Source organism: Phalacrocorax carbo, chromosome 14, assembly GCF_963921805.1.
Source record: "Phalacrocorax carbo chromosome 14, bPhaCar2.1, whole genome shotgun sequence".
Classification (NCBI taxonomy): Eukaryota; Metazoa; Chordata; class Aves; order Suliformes; family Phalacrocoracidae; genus Phalacrocorax; species Phalacrocorax carbo.
In genome coordinates this window covers 7737587-7763551 of record NC_087526.1, presented here as the reverse complement: position 1 = coordinate 7763551, position 25965 = coordinate 7737587, and the positions used below count along the sequence as shown (strand labels likewise).

Here is a 25965-nt window from a genome sequence, read left to right as displayed (position 1 = left end):
ATGTACTCAACAGACACTGGGAAGCAGGATGGCTTAAACACCTCTCCCAGCTTAACTAGCTAAATCAGTTTGTGCAATACACATGGAAGAAATTGGGTTTGATGAAAATGTAAGGACCAACATTTCCACTGATTTGGGGTTTTTAATGGTCTAAAAGAATGTTGATCTTTCTCAGGCTCGAAGCCTTGCAATGCACATTCCTGTTTTCTCTTGTTCTTCTTTCTAAACAAGTAACTTGAAGCCAGTGACCTTCCAGGATGTTAGAAACGCTTGATTGACTATTCCTGGAAAAAACTGAAAATTGATTTTTTCCTAAGTAGTTTGTCCTTATTTCCAGGATCCCCACTGGTGGAACTGGATGATACTGGTTGGCTCCAGCTTTGATGGGGAAAAGCCACGATCCCTCAAAATCACGCTGCAGCCTGGCTGCTCTTTTCAAGAATTCATTAGATGAAGCTCTTCAGACTTTTTCCTGCTGTGCCGTAGTACAAAACCCGTGACCTTCACTGACACCTGCCCTACCCTTGAGCATAGTCAGGCGCAGAACAAATTAGAAGGGAAAATGCTTGAGCCTTAGGTACCCTACAGAGGTCTTGTGAGAGGTGACTGTGCAGCTTGCCTTGGGCTCCAGCCAACAGTAGGAACAGAAGAGCCTGGGAGTGCAGCACAGTAAGCATTAGGCTAGGGTAGGGCAACAGAAAGGTGTTAAGAAATAGGAGAATAAAAAAGTAAAACTTGAAGCCACCACCTATGGTGAGGGGTGGGGTTTGAGTGAGCTGCTGCTCTCAGCACTTTGATCAGCAGCACTGCCCACAGCCAGCAAAAGGTGGTATCTATAGGTCAAGGCCAGCAAAAATCCATCAGTTTCGGGTTGTCCCAAAACTGAAGACTTTTAGGCTTGTTTACGTGCCATGAAACTTCTGTGACACCATCAGGGCACAGCACGAGCTCCAGCCAGCCTGTCTGTAAGAAGTGCAGAGAAATGCATGGGGTGTCTGTGCCTTGCAGTGAGTGCCTGGAGGTGGCCCAGGATGAAGGAGCTGAGCAAGGCCTTCTTCGCAGGGGGTCCAGGCAGGAGCAGATGTCCTTGGATGGCTTTCTGGTTTCTTTGGAAGAGCAATGCTAACATCTGCTGGCCACATTCGTTCATTGCACCCATCTGTGGGTTTGGTGAATAGGCTGAAGGCTGGGCTGATGGAAAGCTTTCCATACCCTGACATGTTTTCTGTCTTTTGTGGGGCAATAGGAGGGTATCCAGATCACAGAGAGTGGCAAATTCCACATAAGCCAAGATGGGACCCTTTCCATTCAAGACCTCGGCGTGGCTGACCAGGGCAGATACGAGTGCATAGCAAGAAACCCTTTTGGCTTCACCTCCAGCGCTATGCAGCTCACCATCACCGGTAGAGTATCTCCTGTGCTCCTCTGCAGTCTTCTCGTACTCTCGTGTAAGGAGGGACTGTGCTGTGTTGACATCTATGCTTTGAACAGATAACTCTCTTATTTCTTTAGCTTCTTTGCAGACAGGCCCCTCGCAGGCATGATTGGAGTTGCTCAGTTGTGAAAGCCCTTGCACCTCCCTGCTGCTCCTTGCTGTTTTCTCAGCTGAGCTGCAATTGCTCCCTGCAAAGCCAAAGGTGTTGTCTTAAACCGCCTCCTGCAAGCCGAGCTGTCGGCGCGTGTGTGGTTACTGCCTCTGCTGGGAGGGAGAAACTTATTAAAATGTGCCAACACGCTCACGAGTCATCATCTGACTGTAACCCTGCACGCCAGGGGAGGGAGAAGGAGAACAACGTTGTCGCTGCAAATACAGAGTTTTAAGTGTTTGCCCAGTCCCTTGGGGAGGGGAAATAAGTAGCTTGTTTTCAAGCTACTGCTCCATGAATTAGGGAAGCTGTAATGAATAAAGAGGAGTAGCACTCCTCTGCTAGTCAAACCAGAGGTCAGGAGTGGAAATTGTACTTCTCAGAGGCTAAGGAAGAACTGGCAAGGGGAAAAAAAAATCAAAGGCAAGCAATAAGGTTAAAAATATAAGTAGAGGTCTGTTCCTCAAGCACACAGGAATAACCAGCATGAATAGTGAGTAGCTTATTAGGTGAAGTTAGTATAATTTCTATACAGGGATTGTGTGCAAGGAAGGACCTGAGAATAATCTGAAATTTCTTTGTTGTTTGAAATAATTTGTAAGATAATTTTGGTGATTTATTCTTGATTGGTACCTCATTTACCAGCTGGCTGTTGCATACGCCAGTAGCTGAATGGGAACTTGTTTGTTCAGCTGTGACAAAGGCCCAGGCTTAAAAACTGCATTCTGTTGTAATTTTTAAGAATTCATATGTTTACTTCTAAAGGTATTCAATCAACAGCTTTCTTTTTTGTTTTAAAACAATGTATCTGATGTGTTAATGCTAAATTTGAACTGAATTAGAAGTGTTCTACGAATGGAAAATTAATGTATGAGCAAGACATTCAAATAAATTTCATGAATTTTAGAAGTTTCCTTTGTGGGAAGTAAATACACTCTTTTCTGTTAACTTGCTGTGGTTTTTTACATTTTCTTTTTCCAGTTTAACCACCAACCAAAACAGGCTTTTATTTGCAAAACTGTACAGGAGCAAACTCTGAACATGAGTTCCACAGCCATGTCCTGAAAAAGTCCCCTTCTTTTTCAGGCAGTTAATTTCTTCAGAATACCTGTTTTTAAAGAAGACTTTCATGGTGTTTATGTTGCAAATGGAAATGGAGTTCAACCTGCAGTGGAGTTACTATGGGGCTTGTACTGATACACAGATTTTCTTAAGCTTGGAAGACAAATTAATATCAAAGTAAATAAATAATTTTTATGTTCTTTCTTTCTGCTTTGGAAAGCCACGGATGTCGGTCGGAGCGGTGACACGTTTGTAGCCACGTCGCTACGGGAAGCCATCAGCAGTGTGGACCATGCCATCAATTCAACACGCACCGAGCTGTTTAGCAAGTAAGTGGGTGAAGTGCCATGGACTGAGACGTGAAGCAGAAAAGAGCTAAAAGAGGCACTGAATGAAGCTTTCTCAAATCTCATTTTATTGTTGACAATCTGCAAATGAAAGCTACAGTATTGTTCCGTGTTTTGGAGGTTGAAGCTGCGCTACTAGATGTAAGGATGCGCTAGAGCTTCATAACAGGCATTTGGGATTCTGGAAAAATCTGATACATGAATATCACCTCTTGTGTCACTTACATCTGCAACAGGCGCTTTGTGAGCTGGAGCTGGCTCCAGAGACAGTGCATAGAAAAGAAAAAAATCAGCACAGTAATTTTATAAATGCAACTGACTTTGTGTAGTGTGAACAGAAATAATAATTCTAAGGATTTCCTCAATGAAAAATGACTTCCTGAGTGAATGGTAATTCCCTCCCCTTCCACCCCAATATATGTTTTTATTGAAAAGATAGATAGCTTGTATTAAGCCCAAAATCTCTGGGTTTCAGCTGTTGAAACATGAAAAAAATTCACTATAGCAGGAAAAAACAGGGATGCTGAGGAAATTAAATACGTATATTTTCCTGGGGAAAAAAATCCTTTCTTTAATCATCTGCAATATGCAGGCAAGCCACATCATTCTTATACCCTAGTTTTTGGGGGTCAAGCACCAGACCAGACTTAGAGCCTGACTCCTGCTGCCTGCAGAGTCTCATTGCTCTGAACAGAGTCTATTTATTTTTTAATGTTCCTGTATCACTTCTAATTCCTTGAAACAGATGCCCCAAGACACCCAATGACTTGCTGGCTCTCTTCCGTTACCCTCGGGACCCCTACACCCTTGAAACAGCCAGGGCAGGTGAGATATTTGAAAGGACCTTGCAGCTGATTCAGGAACATGTGCAACAAGGTCTAATCGTGGATATGAATGTCACAGGTAGGAGAGATTTTATTTCCCTTCTTAACTTCGTGCATATGGTTAAATTAAAACAATAATGTGTGGTCATCCAGAAAGTTTAAAAAGTGCAAATTTGGGTATGTCAGTAAATGTGTTGCCTGGGTTGCAATGCTTCCTTACATCCCATGGTTTTCGTAACAGCCAAAGGGCTGCTCTTGCGGTTACCATACCAACCCCATACTCAGGAAAGTGGTTTGATTACCCATTTTGCTAAAGATTTCTTGACTGGCTATGAAAGCCCTAATTTTCAAAAGTATTTAGCCATCCAACTCACAAAGGGGTACCTTTGTGGATCTGAGATTCAGTCCCTCAGCAGCATGGTCAGAGATGTTTCCTGTCCTCCAAGTGGCAATGAGAAAAATACTGGAAGCTCTGAAGTTTTTGGGTGCTGTAACGAGGAAGGTGGATATCACTCCTCTGTCTCTCTACTACTTTGACCTCTTAGCTACAAACTCAGATGGGTTCCAACCACTCAGGTTCCTGTTATTGAGGCAGGATAGCAATCAACAAAGCAATGCAACACCAAAAATACCTAGTGAGATCCAAGCATCCAGCAGCTGGACTCCAAAACTTGCTAGCTGGGACTTCCTTTATATACAACAGAAATTCCCATACACTGCATGTTTCTACCTATACATGTGAGTCAGCATGTAGCAGGCATGTACATTTGGGGCCCGTAAATATTTTTGTCTGACTGGATGTATTCCACGCTGCAAGGAGTCTCTCTCCAGGCTGCAGGTCTCGTCTGGGCTGGTCGGACTGCCAGCCTTTCCTCCTCGTTGCCCTGTCAGCATCCGCACAGCATTATTCAGAGCTTTTGCATGGCGTAGCGCCCTGGCAGTCACCCACAGCTTCCCTGCTGCTTGTCACGTAGGGTTTGGATGGCCGGTGATGCTCAAGGTTGCAGTAATAACCCAGAGAGATGTAAAATAAACCCAGGATGGAGGCCAAGACCACCTTCACAGTTTGGTCTGCCAGTCATAGCATTTACTGCTTTCTACCTCTGCACAGCTTATACTAAACTCTTTTCCCTTTCTTTTCTTCTCTGTGGGCCTGGTATGGTGCCATGCTTCATTTAACCTTCCATAAATTACATAGCAACACCACGAGAGGTGAGACCTGTGAGAGACCTGGCCTTCCCATACCCACCAAGACAATCCCAGCAGCAGGTTTCACACAGAGCCTTTACACAGGATGGTAGGAACTGGATTGCTACAGCAGCTGTGGTCCGACCTGCTGCTTTGTCTTTACCTTTGCAGGCTACCGGTACAATGACTTGGTGTCCCCTCACTACCTGAACATGATTGCCAACCTGTCGGGCTGCTCTGCCCACCGCCGCACGCCAAACTGCTCGGATATCTGCTTCCACAAGAAGTACAGGACCCACGATGGGTCTTGCAACAACCTGCAGCACCCGATGTGGGGTGCATCTCTCACAGCCTTTCAGAGGCTTCTCAAACCTGCCTACCAGAACGGATTTAACCTCCCCCGGGGGTTTTCTTTGGCAGAAGATGCCAGGGACCTGCCCCTTCCTCTACCGCGCCTCGTCTCCACTGCCATGGTTGGGACTGAGACCATCACCCCTGATGATCAGTTCACGCACATGCTCATGCAGTGGGGGCAGTTTCTGGACCATGACATGGACCAGACGGTGGCAGCCATTAGCATGTCCCGCTTCTCAGATGGAGCACCCTGCAGTGAGGTGTGCAGCAACGACCCACCTTGCTTCTCTGTCATGGTCCCTGCCAATGACCCCCGCGTGAGGAACGGGCGCTGCATGTTCTTCGTCCGCTCAAGCCCCGTGTGCGGCAGCGGCATGACTTCCTTGCTGATGAACTCTGTCTATGCCAGGGAGCAGATCAACCACTTGACATCTTACATCGATGCCTCCAATGTTTATGGCAGCACAGAGCAGGAATCACGGGAGCTGCGGGATCTGAGCAGCCAACATGGGCTGCTGAAGCAAGGACAAATTGTGCCCAGCTCGGGGAAACGTCTCCTTCCCTTTGCTGTAGGGCCACCCACTGAGTGTATGAGAGATGAGAATGAGAGCCCCGTGCCGTGCTTCCTGGCAGGAGACCACCGTGCCAATGAGCAGCTGGGTCTCACGGCCATGCACACGCTTTGGTTCAGGGAGCACAACCGCATTGCCACGGAGCTGTCGGCCCTCAATCCCCACTGGGATGGAGACCTCCTGTATCACGAAGCACGGAAGATTGTGGGTGCCCAGATGCAGCATATCACCTATGCCCAGTGGCTCCCCAAGGTCCTTGGGGATGCTGGGATGAAGATGCTGGGTGAGTACAAAGGCTACAACCCCAACATCAATGCAGGGATTCTCAATGCCTTTGCCACTGCTGCCTTCCGCTTTGGGCACACCTTGATCAACCCCATTCTGTACCGGCTGAACGAAACCTTCCAGCCCATCCGCCAAGGCCACATTCCCCTGCACAAGGCCTTCTTCTCCCCTTTCAGAATCACACAGGAGGGTGGGATCGACCCTCTCCTCCGCGGGCTGTTTGGAGTCCCTGGGAAAATGCGGGTCCCCTCCGAACTCCTCAACATGGAGCTGACTGAGAAGCTCTTCTCCATGGCACACTCTGTCTCACTGGACTTGGCTGCTATCAACATCCAGAGAGGGCGAGACCATGGTATCCCACCTTACAATGACTTCAGGGTCTTCTGCAACCTCTCATCTGCACAGGAGTTTGAGGACCTCAGAAATGAGATAAAGAACTTGGAGATCAGGGAAAAGCTCAGGAGGTACTGTAGCCTTGATGTGGAAGCATAAAAATCACTGGAGATCAATCAGTGAAAAGTTTCTGCTCCTCCCAGGACACCCATCAAATAACCTTCCCAGATACTGCTACCCACAGATGTTAAGATAGGGTAATAGCTGTGGTTTAAGAACGGGGTAAGACAAATGAGGTCCCTCCAAGTGATCAGTCTGTTTCTGAGTGGAATGGCATCAGGTGCTGCTGTGGTGTAGTTTGGGAGCAGATTGAGCCTTGGAGCTGTTTTCCAGTGAGACTAAACTGCATCCTGTCTGCACTGGCTGCCACTTTCCAGGGCAGGCCTTTATCCTATTGTGTTTTAGATAAGACCATTATAAATATTGTCCAGATGAGTTCCTTGCATACAAATTCCTATGATGGGATCATATTTATATTATCTCCACTCTTTGATAGTCTTTTAACTTTTTTTTTTTTAATATCCGTTATCCTGCAGTTTATATGGAACTACCAAAAATATTGACCTGTTTCCAGCACTGATGGTGGAGGATCTTGTCCCTGGTACCAGAGTTGGACCAACGCTGATGTGCCTGTTAACGACGCAGTTCAGAAGGCTGAGGGATGGAGACAGGTATTATCATGGGAGCCAACCCAAAGCCTTTGGTATTCTGTTTGGGAGGATTTGCTCCCTACAGGGAGGAACAGAACATGTAATTTTTTATTTTCTTGTCTTACGATACGAGAAGGAGTCTCCTCTGTCCAGTGCATTTGCAAAAGGACTTGCCACAGTTGCTTTCAATGTGTGCTTTCCTGATTTAATTTAATTCTCATTTCACTACAGGACACTGGGCATCATTGACCATGTGCCCAGTATCTCCTGAAAATGCTAGAAAATGTCTGCAGGAGCTTCCTTCTAATTCCTATTTGCTGCTCGTGTGAATGAGACACATCTTTGCTTGGTGATGCACTTAGGGCAGGAGCATTGTTCACTTGTGTCCCAACCTGCTACAGCAGAGCTGTCTGAGCCTTGAGATTCCCCTGCAAGGGGCTGTACCTGCAGGTGGTGACAAGCTGCAGCTCCGGCCAGCAGCTCACTGGGGTTCATGGTGTCAGAAAAGGGCAGTCTGTGTTCGCAGCCACCTAACACCAGAATTAAAGCTCCTTTTGAGGGGTGTGGGTGCCACTACATAGATGTAGGGGAACTCTTTTCCCTCTCCCAGCCTCACTTCCCACCCTCTTCTACTCCTGAGTCATGCTGTGATTACAACCCACTGCAGATTTTGGTATGAGAATCCTGGAGTGTTCACGCCGGCGCAGCTGACTCAGATCAGACAGACATCCCTTGCTCGTGTCATCTGTGACAACAGCGACCACATCCAGCAGCTCCAGAGAGATGTCTTCCGGGTGGCGTCGTACCCTCAGGGCATGGTCGGCTGTGAAGAGATTCCCGCGGTGGACCTCCGCTTGTGGCAGGACTGTTGTGAGGGTAAGGAAGGAGGCTGCTCCAGCACCGACTGATGTGGGGACGGCTCTGGGTGGCACACGTCACGTGCTGTCATCTTATCTGAAATGCCAGGAGCTGGTTTCATGCTACACCATGAGAACTGTGTGTCAGCAAATGGATGCAAAGAGGGGAATAGAATAGAATAGAATAGAATAGAATAGAATAGAATAGAATAGAATACAATACAATACAATACAATACAATACAATACAATACAATACAACAGAAAACAACAGAATACAACAGAATACAACAGAATAGAATATTTCAGTTGGAAGGGACCTACAATGATCATCTAGTCCAACAGCCTGACCGCTTCAGAGCTGACCAAAAGTTAAAGCAAATTAAGGGCATTTTCCAAATGCTTCTTAGACACTGACAGGCTTCGGGCGTCGACCACCTCTCTAGGAAGCCTGTTAGCTTCATTGAATCTGGCCTCAGGTCCCCCTTGCTGAGGGGTTCTGACTCTGGCAGCAGCCAATATCTCATGCTGGGGGAGAGACTGAAACAGGATGTAGGCATGGTGATCCCCACCACGTATCACTTTGCAGATTCATTTGGGAGTCTGTAAAACTCTACCATTAAGCCACAGATCCTGCCATGGTCTCTTTGCACTATATTCTGGGTACAGATGTACAGCTGAACCATGGGAATCCATGTATGATGCATGGCCTGTTCCACACCTTTGTTGCCTCCTCCCCTTCGGCATAAGAGATATGTCAAGGGTAGATGGTGAAGGAGGGCAGCGCTACCTTGTGCTGCCTGCAATCCACATGGTTCTGCTTTAAACAGGAGTGCTTACTGCAGACTTTCCCTTCCTTCCCAGACTGCCAGACACGTGGGCAATTCAGGGCTCTTTCTCAACGGTTCCGAAGCAAGAGGTCTCCTGGCTTCAGCTACCCAGAAGAAAATCCTGCCAAGCATAAGCCTTCCTTCCACAGGTGTAGTATCACCACTTCTTTTACTTCCATTTTATGAAGCATAAGAAAAGTTTTTAATAACTCTGTCCATTCAGGCCTTTGAAATTGGCATTCTACAGAGGTCTGGAGGTCAGAGGTGTTTCAGTAGATAGATGCTGAGCTCAAAGTCCTCCAACGCTTTAGTGCAGAGCCCGACTCTTGTATTTAAATATCTGGGCTGAGCGGCTGTTTGGTTGGCATCTCTTGGTGGGTGAATCTGGGATCTGGGCCCTTCTGTTTGGTACTTACTTGGAGGCTGATGCTGGAGAAGGCAGAATGATTCTCATCCAGGAAACTGGTGTTTGCATAATCCCTTTCACTTTTTATCCCTGACCCCAGAAATGAGGTGCCTTCTCCAAGCCCTTCCTCCAGAGAGAATCTCGAGTCCCTTGTGGCTGAATTGGAGAAGAGAGTTTCTTCCCTACGGAAACAGGTAAAACTTTGTGCCCCAATCTTTGTCTTCCATGGAGTCACCCCAGGAGCAGGATTTAGCTGTTTGCTACAGGCAGCCTCTGCAACTTCTGTGTCCTCCAGAGCCAAAAGCAACCATCCGATCACAGGGAACTAGCAGCAGGTAGAGAAGAGGTAGAGTAGGGAGAGAAGAGCTCTGAAACTGAGCTCTGTGAGCTCAGACCTCTACAGCTGGAGGGTAAAATGTAAGTTTGATCCTCAGTGAAGGTAACTTGAGCTGGCACTTTCTTCTTTTGTTTTTGGGACAGGTTAAAGATTATCTGTGCAATTGTGCAAACTCCTCTTAAAGCTGCTGTTTTCTCATCCCCACAAGGTGAATTCACTAGGGAGCCAGCTGAGGTGGCACCACAGGAACACCAGCACGCATGGACAGGGGAAGAAGACTGGAGACAAATGGAGGAAAAGATGACCATTTTGACTGTTCATATAAGGTCAGTGTGTTTGTTTTGGGCAGGGGTCCAAGAAGTGGATCAATGTGGTGCTGCTGAGCGTTGTGGTGGGACACCTGAGCAGTCTTCACGTACAGAAGAGACTGTTGTAGAAAGGAATGGAGCAGTCTGGTGATGAATGGGACAACAGGTAATAGGCTTAAATGCAGCAGGTTAGACACTAATTTCTACCAGTAATGATTAGTGACTCACTGGAATGGGTTGTCTGGGGACGTTGTGGCATATCCATTCCTGGAGGTCTTTTAAGAACTGGTTTGGCAAAGATGGGGAAAGACATAAGTATAGGATGGACTAGGGGGACTGGGTGAGGTGTCTCAGGCCTATTCTCCTGGGATGCTGGGTAGGTTTCTTGTAGCAACACTTAATATCCCAACGCCAAATCCAACAGCCTCCAAAGGACCTTTGTGGGGAGAGATATCACAAAGCTCAGTGGTGGAGTAGATGGACTGTGGTGCCTCCTCAGGGTAACAAGGACATCTGGGCAGATGGAGCAATCCATCATTTGCTTACATATTGGCAGAGATTTCCCCCTCAACATCTGAGTCATTGTGCACCTCTCTTCTGAAGGCACCAGTCCTCTGTTTTCTCAGCTCGAGCCAAGCAAGTGAGGCTGTTCATGTGCATGTGTAAAGTCACTGTCAGCACCTGCCAGCCTGGGGTCTTCTGCTGCTGCTCATCTGTGGCAGGGTGCTGGCAAGGTCTCTGGTCCCCTGCGTTCAGGGGCACGGAGAGCACAGACTGACCTATCTGAGCCCGCTTTCCATGGAGATCCCTGCAGCTTTGAAGGAGAGGATGAACAACTTGCTGGCACCTGCCAGTCTGGAGGAGGTGTTTAATGGTTTTTACATGTTGCAAATGATTACTCCAGGGACAGGAGCCGAAGAGTTATGCTGAAGTATTGTTCTGCCAGGCAGTCTGTACTATAAGGAGCATCCTCTGGAAGTCAGATTACAGGAGAGGGCAAGCAAAGGCTGGTCTGTACTGATAATCTCAGCAGAAAGCAGAAGGGGAAGCCTATAGACTGGCGACACTGTTTTCCAGTCTGATTTTGTGTGTGAGTCCTTATAGATTTTTCCAGCTGAACTGGCGTTCCCCTGTAGAAATTTGACATAAATTGCAGTGTGACACAAGTTGGCTTTTCCTTGCCATCCTTTGCAGATCCTTGAAGAGCACTCTAGGGTTTACAGAGTCCTTGAAAAGTACTTCTGTGGTTTTAAAGGGCTGTTGCTGTTTCTGTGCTGCAGTCATGCATGCCCCAGACCTGCCAGCCACTGTACAAACAGCGCTGTCTGCCTCCCATAGCTTTTTTCTGCTTTCCTGTGCCATTTCAGGTGCCCTGTGCCCTGCACTCCTGCTCTCCACCAGCCAGTCCAACCCACTCCTACAGGGCTCAGAAACAGCAGCCACGAGACCCCAAGATGCTCTGCCTCCTCTCACACCTCCTGAACCACTCCCTGTCCCAGGACGACTGTACTTCTGCCTGTATTGAACCCTCTGCACTGACTGTCTATGAGCCCCTCGACCATTTGCCTCTGGGGATGAGCTTTGCCCTCTTTGATGGTGACAGACCAGCAGTCTGCCGAGATGCCGCTTTCTTCCTTGATCCCCAGGAAATGGAGAATATTGAAGCTGCTTTAGTGCCACTGTTCTGCTCTTCTCTACCACGTGATGCTGTTGTCATCTACCACCCCTTGTCTGAAATGTCCCATGGGTACCCAACCAAAACAATTCATTAAGAGGCAAAACCTTTCTCAAAAGTACTGTGGTGTCAGGAAGCTTCTGGAGAAATCTAAAAAAAAAATTATTTAAATAAACATGAAACCCAAAACAAACTCCCAGCCATCTTCTCATGCCAACAGAAAGAGCAAAAGGAACCTCCGGGCCCTGGCAAACACCGTTTGGGCTGGGCTTGCGGTCCCTGCCAGCAGCAGGGAGGTGAACCCAAGGCCTGGGGAAGTCTCCCGGCTGTTTGGGTGCTTCAGGATGGGATGCCAGACACAGCACACTGCGGCTGCCCGCGATGCCAAGATCAGCTGCTGTACTTTGCCAGTCATTGGGTAACAAGTGGCACATCCTCTGTTACATGACCCAGCGAGTGACCTACCGTTACATGCCCAGAGCTCAAAACCATATTCCTCAACTTGACCCGCATTCTCCAACTTTCTGCCCCTTTAGGGGATTAATTGGATTTATGCTTCTCTTCCTTTTTTTCTTTTTTCCCCAAAAGGCTCTTTGCTGGAAGATGTATTTTGAGTGTAAACATAACAGGACCTGGAACAGAACCGCAAATAATGAGATGTAATGGGTGCTCTCATTAATGGCGGGGAGCTGCTGGTTTCTGTCAATTTGTACGGGAGAACACAATGTGCAGTATTTGACACATGGGTGAATGCAAAGTGCTGTTTGTGTTTATTGCTCCCAGGTGCTCTGCAACTGAGTCAGGACTATGTAGCCAGCTCTGCTGAACAGGTCTTCTGGTTTTGTTGCTCTTTGGAGGTGCTTTTTAGTGGTGCTAGAACTAAAGTCCCTGTGTATCCACTATAGCCCTAAATCTGTGGACAGATCAGTTTTTAATACATCCTTGTAAGCTGGTCACAGGGACTAAAGGGAAAATACTTGATCCATTAGATATCTGTGCCTTCCTTATCTTTCCTGTGCCCTCCCACCTTCCTCCCCACTGTGCAAGGATCAGAAATTTTTGTGAACTTGCTTGTTCTCTTCTTTTCCCCCTATTTTTTTTTTTAGGTGTGTTATAGTACCAAAGGGATTCAAAGCAGCAGGGATGCTCTTGGAATTTAATAGGAAAATAAAAAAGATACTAGAAAAAGGCTGTGATTTATCAGCTATTTCCTGGCGTGGGACTCTGAGCTGTGCATGTGTGTCTTGTGCAGACACAGGTTTGCAGTGATGAGTGTGTGTTATGCATGTCTGGTAAGTTCAGCTCAGAGGCAGTATTTAGCCCTCAGGGATGCTTGTCATTTTGAAGTACTCTTTCATTTAGGTGCAAATCAAGATCCAAAGCCTTGCATGTTGTAAATCAGCTGCACTTGTCTATTGCTTGTACCACTAGAGAATCTAATCTGGCAAAGGTCAATAAAGGTAAATCAGTCTCCAGTCTCCTGCAAACCACAAGTTTACCAAGTCCTCATTCAAAACAGTAAGGCATAAATGTTCAGTGCTTGATCTAATCAGATAAGATCTAAATGCATAACGAAGCAGCCTGATTTCCTCCTGATGGAGCGTGATGTGAGAAGCAGACTTGTCATAAGTGCTGCAGAAGGACAGTGGAGGGGATGTCCCTTCCCCACGTGTTGCAAACCCTTCTGCACTCCAGCCTCTGTTCCCTTCCCCATGCTGAAGTGGGAAAAACAGAGAACGTCCCTGCATGCCACCACGAGCGAGGCTACCTGCTGGGCAGGCAGGGGAAGATCTGGGGGGAATTACCCATATATTCAGGTGCTACTTTGGGAAGCAGGGAGCAGAATATTTTATTAAAGACTGCCTTTTATTCTAGTTCTTATCTGTGCAGCAATGTGTAGAGCACACTCACAGATCGCTGCATAATCCTGCCCTCTGCCCTGGGTTTCTCTGCCTGGGAGAGGGTGGTGAAAGAACTGACCCCCAAACCCAGATATTGAAATCCTGCTTTTGCAGGTTGATTGGGCGTCATGGGACACCCAGGACACAGGACATGGCAAGCCTAGAGCTTGTTGACCCAGTCCAGTCAATAGGTCCAGTTTATTCTTCATGCACCATAGGCTGGCAGTGTGCAGCGTAGACCCCTACAATAAAGTTTCCTTTTCCTTTTTTTTTAAAGCAGCTTCTTTCAAAAATCAACTGCGCACCCAAAATGAGCTACCCAAACCAATTAAAAGCAGAGGAAGTTTGAAATAATGAGCTCAAGGCCAGGAGCAGAGTTGCCAGGCACAAAACTCCCACTAATTAGATGGAACAGTTAAGTGACAAAACCCAGATGGGGGGGGTAGGGGTGTAGCTCAGATTTCTCACTGGAGCAGATATCTTCGGGCATCTTAACGTGCACATGCAAGATGCGAGGTGGCAACCTCCAACCTTGGGCTGATGTTTGTGGTTGCTGGGGTTTGTCAGGGGGGTTGTAGCATGTCTGTGTCTGAGTGTGACCAGGACTGTGAGGAGCGTGGGTGTGCTGACGGCAGCAGGAGCCGGGCGTTGTGTGCCAGGACTCAGCTCTCTGTGCCACGCAGGCGCCTGGGTCTGATCCAGACCCTGCACCAGACAAGGACCTCCTAATGCTGAGGGGGACCCATACCTGCCAGAGGCTGAGCAAGCACCAGATCCTGGTGGATCTGGGACGTGGATTCCCTAGAGATCCACTGCAATGGGGAATTAATGGGAGAAGGTGAATACTTTAGTGGGGTGACCCTGGGAGGTCATTGCAGACCAAAAGGAAAAGGATCTTGTCTTATAAACCTCACAATATCCACCCAGCAAATACCCAAAACACTTCAGATCTCTTCTAAGGCTATTTGCTTAATTCTGTTTTAACTCACACATTTGTGGATGCGATTATTTTCCTATGAAAAAAAAGAAAACAAAATCCCTCCCACACAAGTGAGATCAAGACTATTAACTGGAGTCAGCCACTTGTCACAAGAGCTGCTTGAAGAACACAGAGCTGTGTTTACCGGTGCTCTAGTAACAAGCAGAAGAGCACACTTTAAAATAATAATTAAAAAAAATAAAAAGCCATTCTCCTTCTTCGAGAGCGGCAAGCCCAGCTCCAGCTGTGCCTGTCTCCCAGATGTGCCCGCGGGTCTGAGCGTGGGACTCCTGCCTGCAGACTCATCCCACCTGCAGACTCGTCCCACCAGATGAACCAGTTTCACTTTCAGAAATAGGAAGTTCACCGGGAAGGGCCGGGGAGAGCCCAGACGTGCGTGAGGGACGCGGCACGGCAGCATGAGCCGCCCGACCGGCGGCGCGAACCCAGCATCGCCCCTTCCTCTGGCCTCAAGAAGCGCGGTGGCATAGACCACCGCACCCTCTGCATCCGCCGGGGATGGAGCAGTTCGTCCGGAAGCGTTTGACCTTCCTGACATCCTTCTGGAACAAGCTCCGTCCCCGCTCCATGCCGGAGAGCTGCTCACTGGGGTATCTTGGTTCCGATTCTGTTTCGCTGCACTCGGAGCAGAACTCCATTTCCTTCATCCCCAAGTCCTCTCTCTTTATCGCTTTATACGCTTTCACAGCCCGGAGCGCGGAGGAACTGAGCGTAAGTGCAGGGGACAAACTGCGTGTCCTCAGAGAAGAAGGAGAGTATGTCTTAGCCCGGCGCCTGCTGGGGGAGCCGGCCATGGGGTACGTTCCTGCTGCATACGTGGCCAACCTCAGCCAGGGCACCTCCGCTCACCGGCCGTAAGTATCCCATGCTCTGGACCCCCAGGGGGGTGGAGGCTGGACCAGGGTAGCATCTCCTTGCCCAGGGAAAGGCAGTGCTCGCATTCTGCTCCGGCAGGGAGCACGAGCTCCTTGCCCCCTGCTTTTGACACCAGCAGTGTTGGGATTGAGAGGGGACCTTCCCTCCCCTGAGCATCCCTGATGGGACGCCTCTGCAGCCCATAGTGGGGAGGAGGTACTCAGCACATCCTGGCTGGGGGATGCACTGGGGAGCAGAGATGCTGGTCCCCCTTCCCAGGCACATCACCCTGACCCAGGATGAAGTGGCTCCAGGCTGGGATGAGGTGCTGTGGTGTGCATGGGCGCAGCTACAGTGCTGAATAAATGGGCTCCTGCTTGTTCCAGTTCTTCCCCCTCTTGCCTTGCATTAAAAAGGAGGAGAGAGGAGCCGGAGACAATCTCCCCTTCCAAGATTCCTTCCTCCCATAAAGAGGGAGGGTAGAAGCTTGAGAACCTTCTGCCTGAGCCCTGACAGCTCCAAAAAGCCTGGGAGCACGGGGAGAAGCAGTTTGGGCTGGGACTTGCCAGGAAGCCTGGAGCCCTGTAGGGCCAAGCCATGCCACTGCTGCTGCTGTCCAGCTCCTGCTCATCCGGGGGAAAGGGCTCCCTCCTTGTCGCTGCCTCTCCCACCTGACATGGAGCTCTGGTTGATGTCTCAGCCCTGTCTCAGCTGGGGAAAGCCCAGGCTTATCATTGCATAAGGCAGCCTGGTCCCAACACGCCAGGCAAAGTGCCCTGAGAAACTGCTGCTCCCTCTGTGCCAGGCCCTGAGTCATGCCGAGCAACAGCGAGCGCACGGACGGGGCGGGTGTAACTGCCCTGCAGACACCTCTGGCACTCGCCCTGCGCTGCCTGGGAGCAGGGGTAAAGGGGGAGCCTGGGGAGGGGCCCCAAAGTGCAGGGGCAGCGATTGCGGCCAGCGGGATGGGAGAGACCCTCCCTTGCTTGCCTCCCTGCATGTGCTTTGGAGAAAGGCAAATCCAGCCTGGTTTGGACCACGCTGGGACCACACCAGCAAGGACCGCGGGGTCGGCTGGCTGCTTTAGTCCCATTGCACAGAACAGCTGGGCAGGCTACAGCTGAGTGTGTGTGTGTGCGCGCATAACCTGTGCGCAGCTCAAGCCCAGCCCCATCCCAAGGACGGAGGTGAGGGGGATGCCATGGTGTGGGATGGTGGCTGACAGCAAACGTGTGTGGCTTTGCAGCCGGAGCGAGCTGCAAGCGCACAGACTCTGTGGAGCCGCAGGTCGGAGCTGGGTGGTAATTTGTGCAGCTGTGTAACCCCCATCACATATAATTTCGGGCATGGCTTCTGAGACGCTGGTGATCCCAATTAATGATGAAACCTTTAGCTTCTCACATCCCAGCTGTATTAGCCTGGATGAAGCAGCCTCTTCCCACGCTCCTGTGTCCCCCACTGAGTCGGGACCCAGCCAGCCAACCTGCCTCGGCTGGAGATTTGGTGATGAACCTTGGCACCAGTCGGGCACAGAAGAGGGGTTTGGGTGGTTCCTCTCTCCTTGCTCAGTGCTGCTGAGGTCCCCAGCCAGCACTGCCATGTCTGGAGTAGCAGAGGACAACTCCCAGAGATGTTTTCATTGATGTAATTCGCTCATGGACTCTGGGAGCTGGTTGTGTCCATGAGCTGCAGGTCAAGAAGTGCAAAGTGATCCTGTGCCTGTAGCTGTTGCTCGTGTGGCAGGACATGTGGGTGCAACCCCGCCAGAGCATCTTCCACACAGCACGAGGTGGTTGGTGCTTTATTTACTGGAGGGTGTCAGCCCGGGTGCTCACCTCCCCACTGTGCTGAGCCAAGGGTTTAAAACTCCTGATTTTGGGATGGAGCTGAGACCTGGCCAGGTGGATACAGCGCTGACCAGACACTGCTGGAGGAAGTGGTTTGCAGTCAGCAAGTTGCAATTAAATGCAACAAGTGCCTGCAAAAGCAATGCAATGAAGCAGCCCTGACACAGGTTGGCAATGGTGTGCGTGGCAGCCGTGTTTACAAGCTCTGGGCCGTGGGCTGGCTACTGTGCCACTCGCGTGGTGTCTGCCAGGGGTGAGCAAATGGTGGGAGGGAGCTGCTGCCCCTCCCTGGCTCAGAAGGAGCCCCTGGGGTGGATGCAGCCCCATCTGTGCACTATCTCCCTGCACACACTAACTCCTCTGCTCTGCCCCCGCAGCTGGTACTTCAGTAAGATCAGCCGAAACGAAGCCGAGCAGCTCCTCCTCTCGCCTCCCAACCAGCATGGCTCCTTCCTTGTCCGGGACAGCGAGAGCAGCAAGGGCGAGTACTCTCTCTCAGGTAATTTTGTGGCAATTATCCAGAGAAAATGAGCACAGGGAAAGGAACCAGGCTGTTGCTTAGGGGCAGCTCCTGGCTTGGTCAGCATGAGGTGAAAAACATGGAAATAGGTTTAAAGCACTTTACAGCATCTTGTTAAAGTGAATTGCGTGCTTTCTAAAAGCATGCGGAAAGATAATAGATGCAGGTATGGATTGCTGAAATACTGTGGCAAAGGAAAGTGCATTGCTCCTGTCTGGGGTATGAAAGCCATAAACAATTCACAGCAGCTTAATGATGGTTTTGTAGCACTAACTCCCAGGATTTCATTCCAGCGGCTTTTGTCATCTGAGGGTTGTCTAAAAATATGCCGCCAGTCCAGGTCGCCAGGGCCTGGGCTGCTCCCACATACAGAAATCTGAATTCAGGGAGTTTCAGACCAGGCAGCACCGCTATGATCTGGTCTGGTCCCCATAAAAACAACCATGAGAAATTCATGGCAAACCCCACATCCCGCCCATCACCTCCCTGGCATGCGCTGTGCCTGCAGGAGGTCCCGCTGTCACTGGTTTATCCACCTCGAGCAGCCACGAATGCTGCCGCTCTCTGGGCAGTTCGTTTGCCTGGGGAATTATCCCGCTAATAAAGCATCACGTCTCCGGTCCTACCAAGCCCCCTCACCTGCGCCCAGGAGTGTTCTGAGCCAGGAAGTGGGAGCAAAGGGGGCGATGGGGAGTGGGGTGTAATACCCCAGAGGACAGCTGGGTTGCTTTAGGGTGAACTAATAGATCAGGTGCCTGGAAAGGAGAGAGGGTGAGAGTCAGCAGGGAGGTGGGAAGGAGCCGGCGGTTGCACAAGCTGAGTTTTTCCCTGCCTGGGCTTCCCTGCAGTGCGCAACCACGCGAAGGTCAGCCACTTCCGAATCTGCAAGACCCCTGGGGGCAGCCTCTACATACAGAAGGGGCATCCCTTCCCTGACATGGAGGAGCTCCTCACCTTCTACACCGAGCACTGGAAGGTCATCCAGAGCCCCTTGCTGCAGCCCTGCAGCCCCGCGGTGCGTACGCCAATGGCGCGGCTCAGCCAAAGGCCCACAGATGCCCACGATGGAAAAAAGGAAAGAGAAATTAGGGAAAAATAGAAATAATTAGTCTATCCATTTGGGATTTGACCTTTATTAAGCTAAATTTAAAATATACCATTAGGATAGCTGCCAGCATCACCTTTTATCAGCCATGTTAAGGTGGGGACATGGTGTTTGTATGTATTTTTGAGCAGCCAAAATGCACAGGCTTTTCTGAAATGTCTTCCCCACCACGTTGTTACAAATCCCTTCAGTACTGAATCTGGAAATACCTGCACTTCCAACTTTTTTCCTAGAGTATATTAAGACCACATTGCTTTTATATAGTTCTCACACCAATTAATGTGGCACTCGTAAATCAAATTAGACTATTAATCCCAAATTGCCGACTCATTTCCTGATCAGAATTCCATCCACCGATTATGACTTAGAAATAACATTTAAACGTGAATAATTCGAGAGTGAAATTGAAAGGTGTAAGATAAAAGAAATGCTTAATGAGCTGAAGTCTAAATCAGCCATAATAGGCAATAATATTCATTTACTGATTTTTATTTATTGGTGGAAATGGAGAAAAGCCACCTTTGAGGTCTGATGAGGAGTGAATTATGACTTGAATTCCTGATATTTCATGTAGTCTCCAAAAACGTCCCCCCTTGCATATGTTGGCTCCGAGCAGAGGTAACGCAGAGGATGCCCTACATGCTTTGTGCCCCCAAAGAACATTTAGAAGAAGTAAAAGCAATGCACAGGCTGCAACACCAGTGCAAAGCAGGTGGTGGAGCACCATGTCCGCTCGCTCCTCTGTGGCCACCAGGCCTTGGTGGGCACCAAGAGTTGGTTCAGGCTCCACCAGCAGGTCCTGCCTGTCCAGCTGGTCCAAGCATGCAATGCCCATTTCACAGACCCCCCCTGAGAGGGACAGCTGGGAGCGCCCACGCTGGGAGTTCACCCTGCGGAGGAAGCTGGGCGAGGGCTACTTTGGAGAAGTGTGGGAAGGACTGTGGAGGAACACAGTGCCAGTGGCCATCAAGATCATAAAAGGTAGGTGGAGGAGCGGATGTTAATGGTGGCCTACTGGGTCTCTCGTTCACTGCCATATCGTTCACTCCTTTTTGTTTCCTACTCCTCTTGGTCACTGTGTCTGTCTTATCAAGCAAACTGTGGTAGGACCTGGCAAGTAGCCACTGGACTACTTCTGTGTACCTACCTATGCTTGGGCTTCACCTTTATAAAATGGCTCTGTCTAGTGGGTTTGGGATGTCATGTTAAGCTAAGTCCAATGGGTTTGTGATAAGTCAAGTCCTGATGGTACTGTGATCCTGAAAATGGGATCCAAAGCCCAGTGGAAAACATCTCTTAGGTGTGAGACACAGGGTGTGCAGACATGAACTTTGAGAGCAGGGGTAGGCTGTGAGGAGGAAAACGATTCTTATCCCAGTTGGAGGTGCCGAGCTCCCAACATCCACATGAGAAAGTAGCTCACAACGACTGTGTTGGCTTTCTCCCCCAGCCGACATGAAGGCAGAAGACTTCACCAAGGAGATTCAGAACCTGAAGCGCCTGAGGCATGAGAAGCTGATCCAGCTGCATGCTGTCTGCTCGCTGGATGAGCCCGTGTACATCATCACAGAGCTCATGCGGAAAGGCAACCTCCACAGCTACCTCAACAGTGAGTACTGGTGCCAGCACCATGGGGAGTGGGCTCCTGGGGCACTGCTGATCTGCAGATGCTTTCCATGCCCTGGAATGGCCCTGCAAACCCAAGTGAGGACTCTAAGAGAGAGTGAGCCTGCTTTCCATCCTTCTTAGATGGGTGGTAATGCAGAACAATCCAAGGGCACTTGGTGGAGGTGGTCTTGAGTGACCCCAAGACCAAAAGACACAGTCTGTCATGATCCTTTTGGTGTCCATGTGAGTTGCGCCCCTATCAGTCCCTGGGAGCCTGGCTGTGCTGGTATGGACCTTCATCCCTTCTTCTTCACCCACCAGCTCCCATCAGAGCTGCCAGCTCCCATCAGTGGACAGAAACGCCTCTGCTGTGTTTGGGCAACTCTGCCTTCATTAAGCATGAAATGGCCAAACCTCCCCCTGGGCCCAGCAGCATGGTTTTGTTCACCTGCAGAGCTGGTAACAAGCCATGGTCCACTCATCACTTGGCCATCAGTTTATTTTTCTTTGCCTTTCTTTTCCTGACCCAATAATCAGTCTTGAAGAGAAACAAGACAAACAGCTCCCACCAAGACCTGTTTTTCTACTGGATACACCCCCCTCCTCCCCCACACTGACCTCATTTTTGGTTGGGACTCCAGCAGCATTTGGTGCCAGAGGAGCTGGAGCTTGCAGGTAGGACAAGTTGAAAGGCTGGAGATTTGCATGGTAGAAGGTCACCTTTAGCTTTGAACAAGCCAGACATCTGTGTCTTCAATACAGTGCAGGGTGCTCTTCAGAGCTCACCCCAGTTCCATTCCCGAGGAGCACGTGGCTGTGCTGAACTTCCCAAGCAGCACAACCAGGACAGTTAGGCAAAACCTCCAATTCGAGGTTTTACACATTCTCCTGGCCCCACATTGCCAGTATAGGGTCTCTTTCCAAACCAGAACACCCTAAATAGATGTTGCTAGATTGCACCCAACACTTGCATTGTCTGGGTTAACAGGTCCTGAAGGGAAGTCCCTGGGCACCTCCCACCTGCTCAACATCGCCTGCCAAGTGGCAGATGGGATGAGGTACCTGGAGGAGAAGCACATTGTCCACCGGGACCTGGCAGCCAGAAACATCCTGGTAGGAGAAGAACTCACCTGTAAAATCGCTGATTTTGGACTTGCCCGGCTTCTCAAGGTTGGTCAGTGGGATACTGTGGTCCCTCCCATCACCCCAAGCCACCAAGCTGCCCCTTGCTGCAGCCATTCCCTGCCCGTTCCCTTTCCCAGCCCGCAGCACCAGCAAAGCCCCAAAAGCAGCAGCTGTGTTCATCACACCATCCCTCATGACTCGTCTCCCGTTGCCTTTCAGGATGACATTTATTCCACCAGCAGCAGCACCAAAATCCCAGTGAAGTGGACAGCCCCGGAGGCAGCCAACTATCGTACTTACTCCCTCAAGTCCGATGTCTGGTCCTACGGGATTCTGCTCTATGAAGTCTTCACATATGGACAGATCCCATATGAAGGTAGGGCTGCCAGCCCCCTCCAGCGCTGCTATGTCCACACGCCAGGCAGCTTGCCCATGGTCCCCAAAGCCAACATGTCATGAATTGCTATATTGTCCCTTCCACAAGGGCTGTGGCAGCAGCTCCTAGAGCATGAGCAATTTATTGTCCACTTTGGGGTCTGCTTAGAGGGATTTTCACTGCTTGCTTAGTGGGTGCAGGAGCTGAGGGCAGGAAGGTGGTATGGGCTGGATGATCTCCTACAGCCTGTCCTCTACCAGCCTCATGGCAGAGAGGCATCATTTTACCGCAGTGCCAGCTGACATTTTGGCCCACTGCAGGTGTACCTTCAGGACACCCTTTGGGGACATTAGATTTAGGGGCATCTTCTTCTTTCTTGCAGGAATGACAAACCAAGAAACCGTACGGCAAATCACCAGGGGCTACCGCCTTCCCCGGCCCAGCTCCTGCCCTCCTGAGATCTACAGCATCATGCTGGAGTGCTGGAGCGGCAACACAGAGGAGCGTCCTACCTTCCTGGCCCTGCGAGAGAAGCTGGGCTTCATCTACAGACGGCTGCTCAGCTCCCTCTCCTGAGGGATCCCTTCCCACCACCCTTCCTGCACAAACCCCTCCAGGCCAGCTCTTGCCAAGACGCTCCTTCCTTATGGCTTGCCCTCTGACAGGGCTCCAAGGAAAGCACATCCCCCATCACAAAACAGCCCGTGGTCCCTCTCAGTCAGGATGCAGGGAGGTGGCCAAGGGAAAAGGCAACGAGGTGGGGAGAAGTTGTTGCCAGCGCTTGGCTGTGTAGCAGTCTGGAAAAGCCCCGTGGTAGTGAAGGCATCACCCAGAGTTTACATCTTCATTCAGCCAGTAGGGTGGGAGGTCCCTGCCGCTCCCCACGCCAACGTGAAGGTTTGCAGTTTGTGTTCAGTTATGGCTCCGCTTGATTTTTCTTGTAGTGTGTGTCCAGTGTATTTAGCAATAAATATGCGTGCATCCATCCACGTGAGTCCTTCCAGGGCATTGCTGGACGCTTAGCCCCAGCCATGCTGCTCCTCTCCCTGCCCAGGAAGCAATGGTTTGCAACCAGTCCTGCTCTTGCAACCACAGATATAACCATCTTTGTGTCTCTTTGGTCTCTGTTCATCTGGCTGTGCATTAAACCACGTGCCTCTGCCACCCTTTTCCCAGGCAGCAGCCCTGCTTGCCCCAAGGAGCCTGCACAGGCAGCTCCTGCCCAGGCTGCTCCATTCTGACTCCTCGTCTTGCTCACTGATGTGTGGTTATTCCAAGAAAAAATGTATGTCTGAGTTCAAATGTTTAATACCTGCTTAGCCCAGGTGCAGGCAGCACTCGGTAAAACACGGCTTCACTCTGTTTTGCTCTTCATCACACCCACAGTGCAAAGCCAAGCGGCGCTCCCACCACCCCCAGCCCCTTGCTGAGGCCCTCTCGCCAGTCCCAGGGTATGGCAATACAGGACGACCTTGAGCCTTTTGTCCCTTCCAAGCTGGGGGGAGCGTTTGCTCTGGGCGAGCACCTTTTGCACCCCGCCATGCATGCTGTCAAAGGCCAGGCTGTCCTTGGCAGCGATGGAAGGACTCATGGAAAAGCAGCACCAGGAGCAGTGCCAAGGCCCCAGGCTGGTGCAGGCAGCCACCCCAGGGCCAGCCCAACCGGGGCTGCTCAGCACTGACGTGCTCGGTGCCCCAAAACACTGATGCAGGGAGCACACGCCACGGGCGAAAGGCAGCTGCAGCTGCCTGGGTTTAGGTTTCCTTCTGACAAGCCCATTTTGCGTGTTTGCAGGAGAAGGGATGACCAGTAGAACTGAAACAGCAGCAGGGTTGGAATATATAAAGTTAATAAAGTTTATGCAATACTCTCCCTGTGTGAGCAGCATCCATGCTGTGCAAAATAGCAGAAACGTGTCTGGCTGTTAATTGAGCAAGTCTCGGTGCATGAGGGGGCCTGGAAAGGGGGGGTGGGAATCTGGTTTAGGTGTGTGATAAAGTCCAGTCTGGCCGTGTTTCCTCTGAAGCTCGAGCAAGAGCGAGGCAGTTGCTGAGCCCGCAGGAGCTGCCGCCGCGCCCCGGGAAGGTGGCAGTTCTGGGTTAGACTGTTCACAGCTGGAAAAAGCAACAGGTTGGGTTTCCTGCAGCATGTGTCCATGGTTGCAAGAAGAAACCCTCGTCTCGCAAAGCATTTTGAAGCCTGATCAAACACACAAGCAGAGGGCACACGTATGCACAGCCCAGGTCCCCTCCTACAAGAAACTAAAGACCAAAGCTGCATCCAGCAGGTGATAGATTTATTGCACACCAAGAAAGGGCTGAGAGATGAGTGTTGTGGGCATGGCAGGGCTGTTGCAGCCATAAAGATATTGAATTTACAGACCTAGCTGCCACCAGATGGAGCTAAAAATTAAGCAGGAAGAGAAGGGTGTGCGTGGGGTGACTGGGGCGGTGGGGCTGGCGTGGGGAGCAGCGGTGCATGGCCGGGGTCCCTCAAGAAGCCAGCGGGGCTGGCAGGGCTGCAGGCAGCCCTCCTGCCTGCACCAGCCCCATCGCCCATGGGGCCCCAAACAGCTCACTCTGCTGCAGCAATGCCATGATGGGTGGTGTGGAGGGGGGACATGGTGCTGCCCACGCCAGCGTTCCCTTCCTCCTCTGCAGCTGCATTAAAAGCCGATCTGCTGCTTGGGTTTGCCCTCCAGCACGGGCTGCTGGGTTTTGGCATTCCTCTGAGTCATTATTTGCTTTCTAAAAGTAGACAGAGTTGGGGGGTGGAGCCCAGATTTTCTCACCTTCTCCCAGGATCTCAGCCTGGGCAGGGATCCCCCAAAAGCATAGCAGCTACAGGGGCTGGGCTCTTCCCAAAAATCCCTCACACAAAGGCAGAGCTGCCAGGGCCCCAGTCCTTGCCGAGCCCCTTCAGGGTGGGCAATGCAAATACTGCTGCTAAAGGCATTCGCCTGCTCTGGTTTCAGCCTGGCATGTGTCCCATTTGTGGATTCCACTTGACCGAGTGGCATTTCAAAACAGCGTCAGGCTAATGCCATGTGTTTGAGCTGCACAGTTTGTTTCTATTTTTAAGGTCCCACATTGGACTTTGAAGGGTGAGGGGGAAGCAAAGCTGCTGGAGGAAAAAACCTGAATTCCCCAAGCAGCAAGAGGCAAGCAATGAAAGCAAATATTTCTTACACTGGGGCTCCTGTGAGAGCTTGTCCAAGGGCAGTGGGGTGGCACGAGGGCTGCTGCAAGAGCCAAGAGCGGAAAGCACCAGCTATTGTTTGCCCAAATATGTGAGTTAATCAACAGTCAAAACACGGTGCCTCGTCCAGCAGCAAGAGGCAGCAGCAGGGGAGCAGAGGAGGGGACATCTGTCCCCTGTGGGGGTTGGGTGCCACGGGAGGTGGGTGCCTGCCCCTCCAATAGCAAGCCCAGCGGAAAGGGGTGAAGCAAGGGCCTAGTGGAAATTTACCAGCTAAAGCCTTTAAACAAGCAGCTACAAAAAAAAACCAACCAACAACTATGTAACAGTTGTATTGTGATATATATAAAAAAACTGTTCTTTAAGCGGAACTTATCTTTGAGACCAGAATGCAAGGGTGTCATGAGATAAGAAGAGAATGCCTGAATGCCTTTAGGCTGCAGACTGCAGGACTAGCCAAAACCAGTTCTGCGGCTTTGTCAGCAAGATAAGGAAGTAAAGGCTAAACTTCACCAAAAGGACATGGTGATGAGGAATGGAGAAAGTAAAGGACCACCAGACGCCTCTCAAGACCACCGAGAGACTATAGTGCGCATGCGGGGGTGGGTGGTAACTTACGATGATAAGTTCCCGGAAAAATAATGAATATGTAAATAATTTCTCGGAAACTTAATGAATATGTATATTATCTTATATATAAGCTATGTAACTGACCTTGTTTGGCGCACACATTAGGAGGATTAGGAGTGATCCCCTG

General features: G+C 50.2%; 2 protein-coding genes across 2 annotated transcripts in view; both read left to right on the top strand.

The window, feature by feature from the left end:
- Positions 1 to 12869, top strand: part of LOC104051200 (peroxidasin homolog) — a 45890-nt gene extending 33021 nt beyond the window's left edge. The window contains exons 14-23 of the mRNA XM_009512214.2: positions 1247 to 1403; positions 2869 to 2977; positions 3741 to 3898; positions 5179 to 6682; positions 7148 to 7282; positions 7929 to 8137; positions 8982 to 9096; positions 9454 to 9547; positions 9899 to 10016; positions 11366 to 12869. Coding sequence (XP_009510509.2) covers positions 1247 to 1403; positions 2869 to 2977; positions 3741 to 3898; positions 5179 to 6682; positions 7148 to 7282; positions 7929 to 8137; positions 8982 to 9096; positions 9454 to 9547; positions 9899 to 9994 — 2577 coding nt within the window. The 3' untranslated portion in view covers positions 9995 to 10016; positions 11366 to 12869. The remainder of the gene's footprint in view (positions 1 to 1246; positions 1404 to 2868; positions 2978 to 3740; positions 3899 to 5178; positions 6683 to 7147; positions 7283 to 7928; positions 8138 to 8981; positions 9097 to 9453; positions 9548 to 9898; positions 10017 to 11365) is intronic.
- Positions 12870 to 14478: 1609 nt separating this feature from the next.
- SRMS (src-related kinase lacking C-terminal regulatory tyrosine and N-terminal myristylation sites) lies at positions 14479 to 22999 on the top strand. The gene is made up of 8 exons (XM_064465416.1): positions 14479 to 15428; positions 17654 to 17775; positions 18645 to 18811; positions 19744 to 19882; positions 20352 to 20510; positions 21498 to 21679; positions 21854 to 22010; positions 22393 to 22999. The coding sequence occupies exons 1-8, from the start codon at positions 15073 to 15075 to the stop codon at positions 22584 to 22586; spliced, it is 1476 nt and encodes a 491-aa protein (XP_064321486.1). The 5' UTR covers positions 14479 to 15072; the 3' UTR covers positions 22587 to 22999.
- Positions 23000 to 25965: the final 2966 nt, after the last annotated feature.